This window comes from Malania oleifera, chromosome 6 (genome assembly GCF_029873635.1).
Source record: "Malania oleifera isolate guangnan ecotype guangnan chromosome 6, ASM2987363v1, whole genome shotgun sequence".
Lineage (NCBI taxonomy): Eukaryota > Viridiplantae > Streptophyta > Magnoliopsida > Santalales > Ximeniaceae > Malania > Malania oleifera.
This window is the reverse complement of record NC_080422.1, coordinates 14,575,241-14,586,847: the sequence shown is the minus strand read 5'-3', so window position 1 is coordinate 14,586,847 and position 11,607 is coordinate 14,575,241. Positions and strand designations below refer to the sequence as shown.

General features: G+C 36.1%; 1 protein-coding gene across 1 annotated transcript; it reads left to right on the top strand.

Annotated features, from left to right (window-relative positions):
- The first annotated feature begins 1,356 nt into the window (after nucleotides 1-1,356).
- LOC131158097 (kinesin-like protein KIN-13B) lies at nucleotides 1,357-11,388 on the top strand. The gene is made up of 12 exons (XM_058112696.1): nucleotides 1,357-1,808; nucleotides 1,918-2,121; nucleotides 3,661-3,855; nucleotides 4,056-4,157; nucleotides 6,107-6,184; nucleotides 6,293-6,374; nucleotides 8,598-8,757; nucleotides 8,848-9,150; nucleotides 9,572-9,790; nucleotides 9,949-10,306; nucleotides 10,389-10,454; nucleotides 10,822-11,388. Exons 1-12 carry the CDS (start codon nucleotides 1,674-1,676, stop codon nucleotides 10,999-11,001), a joined length of 2,082 nt encoding a protein of 693 aa, XP_057968679.1. The 5' UTR covers nucleotides 1,357-1,673; the 3' UTR covers nucleotides 11,002-11,388.
- Nucleotides 11,389-11,607: the final 219 nt, after the last annotated feature.

Genomic DNA, 11,607 nt, shown 5'->3' with positions numbered 1-11,607 from the left:
TTGACTTGTGTAAATGTCACTAAACACTGGTTTAATCTAACCAAAAGATGTGCTAGTACAAATAAAAAAGTAACATTAAGGTTGGTTGAAAGTATTGTCAATCACATTTAAATCCCATTTTTATAGTAATGAGTGTCATATGTATGTCTATAAGCCCAAAAATATTCATTTATTAAGAATCAGTTTGAAGATGATCATACTTTGCATTAAGGTAAATTTAGAGTTGTGGTTAAAAAATGTGCTATTAATGTATTAAAAAGACAAAGAACAAATATATAGGCAAGGAAAGAGAAGGGGGAAAAGCAAAAAAAAGTTGCAAAAAGGAATTTTTCAAAGGCAAACCTCAACCATTGATGACCCTTTAAAATAAAATTTAGTCGTACATCCTTACTTTTGTTGACCCATAAACCTCAATCTACATTATGGTCAGAAAAAAATCTTTGTAAATTGAAATTTTCGTCAAAACTTTTAGAGAAAAAGTATGAAATGAGAACTCAAAACTATGTAAGAACTTGATCTCATAGTGGATATGCAAATAAGCAGTTGAAAAAACAAAATAAAGAAAAAAAAAAAAACAAGTACAATATAATCTTTTACGTGATCAAGTGCATTATGCATTTTGTCTTATGTCTTATTAATTTATTGAGATTTTGACTCCAATCATGATATTTGATAGTATTTGTGAACTTTAAAAATATTAAATTAGATCGAATATTATATCAATGACATTATTGTTCATTCAAATAAGTAATTAGTATTGAAATGTCCCTTAAAAAAAAAAAAAGAGTTAAAATCTAAAACAGAAGACCTAAAATCTCAAATTTTTATTTAAATAAATCTACAATTGGGAAGACCTAAAATCTTAAATTTTTATTTAGATAAATAACTTAGTAGTAGTGACTCTATCGGGTTAGAAAGCAAAACAGCACATGGTTTAATATGCTTTAACACAATTTGATTTAGCATTTTAGTATATTATTAGCCTAATGCATGATTCCATTAATAAATTTCAGTGATAAAACGAATTTCACTTTTATTTTCATAATCATTGTTGACCCCACTTACAACTTATTTTACTAATTCAAAAAGTAACCAAAAATAGCAGAATTTGAACTTTGGATGCATGATCCACCACTATGATGGCGACACGTGGCAAGGAGCCGGTGGAGCATTGCCCTCCCGAGTACGAAATTTGAAGTAGAAAGCCCAAAGGCGCGCGGGAGCCTCGTCCGGACCAGGACAAGCAGACACACCCATGAATACTTGATAAAACGGCAGAACCGTGACCCCACCATGTGGGACGGTCCTCCATGAGTGGTCGGTTTTAAATCACCGTCGGGACCGTGGTCTCTCTTCCTCCCCTCACCCTCCTCGCACGTGCCTCCCCCTCCTCGCACCTGCCCTCTCTCTCTCTCTCCCCCAAAAATTCAAACTCTCTCTCTCTCTCTCTCTCTCTCTCTCTCCTGTATTTTATACATTATCGATGAATTTATGTCTTAATCAGGGTGTTTAAATCCTCTGTTCTATTCAAACGTGCTGCTGTTCAAGAAAAGTTAAGAGCAATCGGAGCCATTCGACAGCATCCTCCATTGGAGCTTCCTTCTCCTCCTGTAGCTGTAAATCTTCTCTTCTAATTCAAGCAACCCTTCACCAGATTTTTCAGAGAGGGAGAGATGAACGCGGTGGGGAGGCAGGTGCAGAGATCCACTGCATCGGCAGTGCACCACCAGCGACAGTACTCCGACAACTTCTTGGACTCCTCATCCAATGGCAGATGGCTTTCCAACTCCTCCCTTCCTTCTACCCAGGTACCGATCTCTTTGCCTGTGCTATCTCTGTCTTTATATTGTAGATCTGATTTTGCAGCTTCGCATCTGAGCCGTTCGTTGGGGGGACTTCTTGGTTGACTTGCAACAGGACTACGGGCAGTACGGCGGAGCTCAAGGATCCAGAATGCCGCAGAGGACTAACCAGAGGGGGGTTAATGAGTTCTTCTCGGAGCCCTTGACGCCGACGGTGAATTGGCGGCCGTCGAGCCAGATGAAGAATGGTGAGGAGGAGGGTGAGATCAGTCCTGGACTCTTGGATCTACACTCTTTCGACACTGAGCTGATTCCCGAGGTACTAAAACTTCCTTTCTGATTTGGGGCTAAGTGTGACGAGCAATTAGTAAGTGTAGTTCTTGCGATGAAGATTGTTACTTAATTTGCGTATATTTTAAGCCCTCCCCACTCCCCCGATTTTGATGAATTAAACTATATTGAGATTGCTTGCATGATATTTCATTTGATTTGATCTTTTCTGTGACAGTTGTCTCGTAGTGCAAAATGTGATTTAACATACTTTTGAATGTGATGTTAGCCAATTCTTGAAACTAATCGTTCTTGATATCGTGGTCTCTGCTGTCAAATAGGTTATTGATAAATTATTGTTTTCTCCTTTTTGGGATTTCTTGCTCTGAATCTGAAAGGTTTCTTAAACCCTAATTTTTGATCGGGTTACGGAGGAACTGGAAGAAAATTGAAGAGAAAGAATCTTGACGATTTGATACCTCCATATGTGATATTTGATTTGACTTGATCTTTCCTGCGAATATTATATAGTGGTGCAACATGTGAATTGACGCACTTTGAATGTGATGTTAACCAATTCTTGAAATTAATCATTCTTAGTATCATGGGTCTGTTTGACGTCAAATGGAGATTGATCAATTGTTTTTCCCTCTTTCTGGGTTTCTTCTTCTGAATCGGAAAGGCTTCTTGAACTGCAATTTTTGATTTGGTTACTAGGAACTTGGGGGTGGGAAGTGGGGAGGGGTGAAGGGGAGATGTAATGTTGAACTAAAATTTTCAACTGCTGAGGTTTACAATGTGATACAGAACAGCAGTAAGGGTACTGCTCAGAGGGAAATAAGGAGAGAAATAGTGGAGGGAAGAGGGAGAGAAGAAGGAAGAAGAGAGAAGGAAGAAGGACCTCCCCTAAGGTTTGCCAAAAAGACATTGGCCTCCTCTTAGATTTGCGAAAAGACAAACTTTTTGAAGGGTGCAAGTGTTCTAAAAACCAAATGTGAGGGGAGACTAGTAAAATTTTTGAAATCTTAGGATGTGGGATTTTAATAATCTTATGAGAGGCCCTTATTTTTTTCCAAATTTCAAGGGAGGTCAATGTCTTTTGTCTTTTTGTTTATTATGAATGTTGGCTAATTAGGTTTCAAAACTTAATTCATAGACCTTTCCTGAGTTTCCAAAACTCACACAGACCACCGCTGATATTTGTGTTTTGGGACGGTTACACCTTTCAAAATCTCGTCTTTTTACAAAATAAGAGGGTAAGTTTGTGTCTATTGGAAAATCACAAGGGTGGTTTGTAGACTTATTGAAGCCTCAAGGGTGGTTCTTGGGATTTTTGAAACCTCAAGAGAGATTAGTGTCTTTTTGCCAAACCTTAGGGGTGGTCAATGTCATTTACCCTTCTTTTTAATTGGCCTCCAAATTGGATAGAAGTGACCCCTACATAAAAATTGGAAAATATGTTGGAAAATATACTTTCTTTTTGGTCTTTTTCAATTTATGCTGTTGGTAATTCTAACTTCTAATTGATAGAGGAACTGATTTGAGTTTATGTGCATTGATGTGCTGATGTTGTGTTTCTGATGGGCAGATACCACTTCCTGGCCTGCACGATGGTCCTGCATTTTATAATTCCATTCGTGGCAGGAGCTTTGATGACTCTGAGCAATACCTTTCAACCAATAAACAAACTGGCAAACCTCGTGGTTTACCTGAAAACAATGTCCTGAAAAGTATTGCTGTGGATAAAGAGAAGGCCAGTTCTGTTGCAAAGATCAAAGTTGTGGTATGCTCTTTCAGTTCCATTTTACTTGCCTCTGAATTGTTGTCATTGCTTGATGTTACCATAGTTTTGAAAAAGTAGCTAATGCTCCATACATCAATGACAGTTGTGTTTTATCCAAATGGAGCATTGACTCTGGCAGACTGAGTAGACATTCTTCTATCTAAATGGTTCATGATTTGCCAATGATGACTTTGATGCAGGTGCGCAAGAGACCACTAAATAAGAAGGAATTAGCTAAGAATGAGGAAGATATCGTAGAGACTGTCTCAAATTCTCTAACAGTTCATGAGACTAAACTAAAGGTGAGCTCCACCGTCTGAAATGTGGTTATAAGTTGTTCTGGTCAATGATTTTCAACTTCATCTTGAATTTTTTTAGTCTTGCATGAAGGCTCCTTTTTCTAGGATTTATTACATTTATTTTCTCTCAAATGTGTTTGCCATATTACTAATTAGACATCCATTTGCATCGTTTAATCGTAGTTATAAAATCCGTAGTCTAAATTTTTAGAATGAAATTTGAGTTGGCTGGATGGCAAGTAACCCAGCTGACATTTTTCATGCAGAATGTTATTCAATTTAGCCTATAAGAAACCAGTTTCCAAATAAAGAGATTTAGATCTTCCGTACATTCTTACATTATTATTATTCTTTTACATTTCCTCACTACCTATGCATCAGTTTGCACTGACTTCGTCATTGTAGCATTCTTTTTGGGCTTCTTTGTACAGATCCTGTCTCAGAACACCTATTTGTGCCAAATTATGTGCCCATTTAACTAATGCGGAAAATTAACTGTAAATTTTTTTAAAAAAAAGTCTTGTGAATAATTTGTTCCATTTGTGTCATTTATTATGTTTCCATTTTATCTATTCAAATTCTACTGCAATTATCTGTGAACATTCTCTCCAATCTATATTGTATAACCATGGTTGACAAGTTGGTTAATTGAGGTGTATTACGCAACAGGGTATGCCTAGCTTCAAATTACATTTATGCAGCTAAACTGTTCCACAAATGTAGTGCTTATAGCCTCTCATTTAAAAGTAAAACAAATAACTATTTGTGCCAAATTATGTGCCCATTTAACTGATGTGGAAAATTAACTGTAAATTTTTTTTTAAAAAAATTCTCGTGAATAATTTGTTCCATTTGTGTCATTTATTATTTTTCCATTTTATGTATTCAAATTCTACTGCAATTATCTGTGAACGTTCTCTCCCATCTGTATTGTATAACCATGGTTGACAAGTTGGTTAATTGAGGTGTATTATGCAACAGGGTAAGCCTAGAGTATAACCTCTCATTTAGAAGTAAAACAAATAACTACATAGTAATCCCCAAAAAATTGACAATTAAAATAATTAAAATTGCTCTAAACTAATCAAAATCTGTAAAGTACCAAAATTTCTCAAATTATAGTTAAAAAATCCTGTTTTTTAAGTCAATATCTAGAGTATAAGTACCTAAAATTCTCCACAGAAGTTCTCCATGAAGATGGCATCAAGCTGGATTTCCATTTTGCTTTGGGTCTTCGTGGAGGACTAGAAGACCTCTTCCTAAACTGGCCATGAACCTTATCCAAGGGTTGGTAGTCTTTTAGGGAATCAATATGTTGATAGTTTGTTTTGCATATTAGTTCTTGTGATGTGGTCACATGATGGTTCACCCCTTCTCCAGACCTTGCATATACGGGAGCTTTGTGCACCGGCCTGCCCTTTTTTCTTCATGTGGTCACATGGTATTGTTACCTGTGATTTGTTTTTGTTTACACATAATGCTGGAGGGTCTAAAGGGAAGATTTCATTTATTTATTTGTTTTTTATTCTTTTGTAGGTTTGCCTTGATAGGTGAGGGCCCACTTTAATTTTGAAATTCTGAAAAGGAATGGAATATGTTCAGGTTTTTGGTGAACTAAGCATCCTAACCAACACCTCTGAAGGAAAATCAAATCATTCTCTGGATACAGGATGATCCCATGCTTGTTCTTTTGCCTTGGTAAAATGAAATCCATTTCGAGATTCCACACATTAGAAATCAACTGCAAGTGATTGCTTTTTTGGACCCTGGTTTCCTTATTGTTGCCAATTTTGGACTTTCTCTAGTAGTAAACCACAAGATTCAAATTGATGCATTCTATAAACTTCATCTTTTTATTTGCTTGTGTTTGCATTTTTTGTTCCAACCTCTCTCAGGTATAGTCATTCAGATATTTTCTACTGTTGAAATACTGATATCTCAATATTTTTCAGGTTGACCTTACAGAATATGTGGAGAAGCATGAATTTTTTTTTGATGCAGTGCTTAACGAGGAGGTTTCAAATGATGAGGTCAGTTAATGAACACTTTTTTTTTTTAATGCAAAACTGAAATCACTGCTGCTTTGTTTGATGATAGCTTTCCTAAAACAATTTTTCTATCTTATTTTGTTTCTGTAGGTGTATCGTGAGACTGTGGAGCCTATAGTTCCAATAATTTTTCAACGCACCAAAGCAACCTGCTTTGCGTATGGGCAAACAGGTGAATGGCTGTCTCCATAATCTGAATTTGATGCTGTTAGGAACTTCTGGTCAGACAAGTCAATTGAGAACCTGGTGCATAATTGATAGTACAACTTGTTTCTTGCACATCCACTATTGAATTTCTTTCACTTATCTGCTTTGGAAATGTAAATTGACTACTATATTGTTATCATTTTATTCTTATTCAGTTATTCCATGTTGTATTATTTCTTCTTGTGGTTTAAACATAGAGATAGTATTTTCCAGGATTTAAAGCATTTTCTAGAAGTGGGACTTCATAAGATCCTACAACGGAAGATCATTTTTGATTTTCATATTAATGGATCATATCTGAAATCTTTGTATTACTGCACTTAATTTATGTTGAATAAGAATTTGAAGAATTTTCAACATGCTTCTGATTTCTGAACAAATTTCCTTCTCCAATACCTTTTTTTTTTTCCACAAATTATGAAATTCCTATAATCTATGCTAAGATTTTCTGTAGATTCTCGATTCCATTATAGTCTAACTGAAATTTTAGTTGTTTTTTGAAGGGGGTTACAAGGGAGGGTTAATGCCTTAGGGAGGTAATGAGTTGTACCCATTTCCTTTGGGCCCCAAGAGTGGGTGGATTGATTACCCACAATCTAATACTGCTCCTCAATCTTTACTTGAAATTTGAAACTTTTAAATGGGTTCTTATTTTCTTTTCAAGCCTCAGGTTGCATTGCAAGTATGGGCTGTAGTTTCACAACCTGTATATTAACCTTCAGAAATTTCTAACCTCATTTATATACACTCTTCGTTTTCAATCAACCTGCTGAGTATGTTGGTGTAATTCCTTTTTCCCTGAGTATTGCTCAGTTCCTGGGTGAGATTTGCTGCCATGGTTTTAAATCGCGGTAGCAGGTAGGGTAACGTAATGGTAAGGGGTGTAATGGGAAGCGGGAGTAGCGGATGTTACATAACGGGAAGCAGGTGTAACGGCCGTGAATTTTTTTGAAGCACGCACAACCTTGTGCATATTAGTGTACTCGCATGTTTTAAGCTTTTAACCCTTCTTAGAAAGAGTTTGTGTATTTTGGATCCTTTAGTTCGAGTAACTAAGTTATTTGGTAAGGGCAACAAGTTTACATTTGTTTTAAACCACCATTGATAGAAAAATTACTTGTGTGTGCGTATTTATACTTCTCATTGTTTTTATCTGTGATAAATTCTTATGTGTGCTAAATTAGTTAATAAAACAAAATACATTATGCACTCCACTAATCTATTAGACACATAAGACATACAAATAATACAAATATAAAATAGCTAGAAAAGAAAGAAGGTTGAAGTTGAAAAACATAGAACATAAATATCACATTACTAATATTATCAAAATAAAATATTTTCCTAACAAGTTAGTATTTTCAAATTGTTAATTAATGCATCTCTTGTGACTTGTGAGTATTTAAAGAAATAGTAAATTTTGTATCATTGTCATCCTCATTATAATCTTTTCCCCCTCTTGCCGCCACATGGTATATTGAGAATGATTTATGGAAGAGAGGGAAAAAGTGAGAAGAAAGAGTAAAAAATAAAATAAATTTTTTGGTGTAACAATCTTGTAGTGGTTACGTAACGGCCGTAGTGGCCTTTACATAACAGTTGTGGTCCGTAACGGCCTCTACAACTGTGATTTTTCTTCCCACTGATTTCGCAGTGTGTAACGGTATCAGTAACTAAAAAAACCATTACGTAACGCTGTTATGTGACATTTGGGGCCGTTATTGAAAACCATGTTTGCTGCCTCGCTGGACTTCTAGCATATAGAAATATATCCAAATTCTTTTCTTGTTTGTCATTCATTCGTCGTATGTTTGCCTCATGTTCAACTTAATATTACAATGTACAATTGTTCAAACAGTTATGCATCATGTTCACCACAATGATTATGGCAATTGCAGTTGTTTTGCTTGTTTAATTGGTGTGCTTATATTGAAAAATAACTTTTTAGAACTTAATACTTTTTTATTCTCTAAGCAGCTGCAACCGACCATTAGCTAGTGCATTTAAAAGCTAAATTGTCTCACACCTTCCAACTCGTAGGGAACATAAAAAAATGAGTTTCCAGTTTTAGTTGTATTGTAACTTTTAAATGTTTTGCATCATGTGACCTTGAGGCATCAGCTCTTTTGTGCTTTTTAAGTTTTCTACTGTAACTGCTCTTATTCTCACTGCCTGTTTTCCTGTTCAGGGAGTGGGAAAACTTATACTATGAAACCATTACCTCTTAAAGCATCCAGAGACATCTTGAGATTGATGTATCATACTTACCGGAACCAAGGTTTTCAGTTGTTTGTCAGCTTCTTTGAGATATATGGAGGAAAACTGTTTGATCTCCTTAATGATCGGAAGTATGTGTTTTTAGCCTTTTCTGTATGATATTTTGTTGTCGTCTGCAATTTCTTAATCCGCGTGAAACCTAAAAACTTTTGTTTAAGCAGGAAACTTTGCATGAGAGAGGATGGTAAACAGCAAGTTTGCATTGTGGGTTTGCAAGAGTATAGAGTATCAGATGTAGAGACGATTAAGGATCTCATTGAAAAAGGAAATGCCACTAGAAGTACTGGCACAACTGGAGCAAATGAAGAATCCTCTCGTTCACATGCTATACTTCAGCTTGCTATTAAGAGGTCAGCTGATGGCAGTGAATCAAAGCCAGCCCGTGTCATTGGAAAACTCTCATTTATAGATCTTGCTGGAAGTGAACGTGGTGCAGATACTACAGATAATGATAGGCAGACAAGGTATTCCTGTTCCAATTTTTTTCATGGTGGCAACTAATAGCCTGCAATTAGAATGACTACTCTTTTCCAAAAGCAGGTGGCTTTTATAAGTGGTGGAGGCCCTGGCTTTCAAAATTTGGACATAGGTCCCCTATTTTTTAATTATGTAACCATCTCCCAGTTCGCCCCTCGAATATTTAAAATTGTTTGTATTATATCTAAGTAATGACTCCAACCAACACCTCCCCCCCCCCCAAAAAAAAAAAAAAAAACCACAGAAAAGAGAAGGGAAAAAAAAACTGAAAGAGAAAATGCTCTGGTTCTGCTACTTGTACTTATAATGCAAATAGGTTTCATTGAATCACTAATCACTAATCACTATATATGCACGAATCAGTGGTTGACAATTTATAAAGCGGCTGCATCTAATTTTGTGGTGCAGAATGGAAGGTGCTGAGATCAATAAAAGTTTGCTTGCGCTAAAGGAATGCATAAGAGCTCTTGACAATGACCAGGGTCATATTCCTTTCAGAGGCAGTAAATTAACTGAAGTTTTAAGAGATTCATTTGTTGGTGACTCACGAACTGTTATGATATCATGCATTTCACCGAATTCAGGCTCATGTGAGCATACTCTCAATACCTTAAGATATGCTGACAGGTAAAAGTTAATTTTTTTTTCCCCTTGATGGGTACTGAGTAGATAGCTGAAAATAATTTTCTTGGCAACAAGTAACTTCTGGACCTCTGGCGTTGTTTACAGTTGTGTTTCTCGACATTTCTGTAGTTTTCTGACTAGGTCTAAATCTCTTTTGCCAGGGTGAAGAGTCTCTCAAAAGGAAACAACTCAAAGAAAGATGTTCTATCATCAACCTTAAACCTAAAGGAATCAACAGTATTACCACTATCTTCAGTTTTACCAGCTGGATCAACATATGAAGATGATGCAAACAATATGTGGGCTGAACAAACTGAAAGAGATGATTTTGATATGTCCGAAGAGTTGTATGAGCAAATGAAGCCACTAAGGAAGAACAACGAAAAGCTGGAATTACACAAGCTGTCTACTTATGAGGATAAGTTCAAGAAAGTCAATGATCAGACAAACTGGAAGGAATTGCCTAATTTTAATACCAAGAACCCACAGTTAGATGATGATTTGAATGCCCTGTTAAAGGTATGGATTGAGCATGGTTAATTTGTAGATACAAGTAATAGCCGAATATGTAAAACATCTGTCTTGCATTATTTGTTTTCAGGAGGAGGAAGATCTTGTAAATGCTCATCGGAAACAGGTGGAGGAAACAATGAATCTCGTGAGAGAGGTTTGTGACCATCTGCATTTTGCCCGAGTTTGTGTTCAAGCAAGCCCATACCCTGAAATTTTCACCTTTCTTTGCCATTTTAAGTCTAAACTGGGTCCTAAATATTTCTCTAGCGCATAATCCATGCCCAAATTTTTATTTTTTATTTTTAAAGCAAAAATTCCTCATTTTAGTTGATTTTAGTTTTTAAAACCCAATCTCTGGATTTCCACTAGTTAGTTCCCATTTGATCATATCTCCTTTCAGCATATTCATTCCTTCCGGGGGCTAATTTATTGTTTTAATTCTGATTTTATATTTGCATAATTGCATGCCATGCAAGGTGGAGTGATGTTTCTGCATAACAAGTCTTTCTCTTAATTGACAGGAGATGAATTTGTTGGTTGAAGCCGACCAACCAGGGAATCAACTGGATAATTATATTTCTAGATTGAATGCCATTCTATCCCATAAAGCTGCAGGCATCCTGCACCTTCAGACACGCTTGGCTCATTTTCAGAAGCGCCTGAAGGAACATAATGTTTTAGTGTCTTCTTCGGGTTATTGATATCATATGGTTGATACTGACAAGTTTCAGATATGAAGATACTTCTTTGAGTTTATTGACAAAGAAGATCATGCCGATGAGGGTTGTCCATGGGTATCATGATTCTAGTGTGATCATTTGTCATCTGGTAAAATTTTGGTACACAACAGGCCAATTTGCAGGATGATTCAATAACCATTCTGTATTTGGTAATCCCTACTGGCTTTTTAGATTGCAGTTTCCTTCTCAGGTTAAGACCCTGTGTCCATTTCCTGGCATGTTATTATTTTTCACTGATTCTTTATTTTCTGTGGCGAGTTACAGAAAACTATTGGATTTGCATGCTAATTGGCATGCTTTTGTAAAGCTTTGCAGCACATTAATTTGATTGATAAAGCAATTTGCTCTTGTTGGATTGTTGATCGCATGCATGCTTAAAATTGCCCAATTTTTATCCATCCTATTGTCATCCTCAAGGGTGAGGACCAGAAGTTGCATTTCAGAAAGCTTTGCGTATGCAAATAGTATAAAATGCATTATCTAATATAATTTTGAATTAGAGCTTTGGATTTTTATTCATCCTTAATAATATCTTAGGGTTTGCAACGATATCTTGGTATATCTACT

Bases quoted from the DNA above. Each gene is read 5' to 3' on its own strand.
- LOC131158097 (XM_058112696.1), top strand. From the start codon at position 1,674: ATGAACGCGGTGGGGAGGCAGGTGCAGAGATCCACTGCATCGGCAGTG. The intron at 3,856-4,055 runs GTATGCTCTTTC...ACTTTGATGCAG, and splicing joins TTGCAAAGATCAAAGTTGTG to GTGCGCAAGAGACCACTAAA. The intron at 4,158-6,106 runs GTGAGCTCCACC...AATATTTTTCAG, and splicing joins TTCATGAGACTAAACTAAAG to GTTGACCTTACAGAATATGT.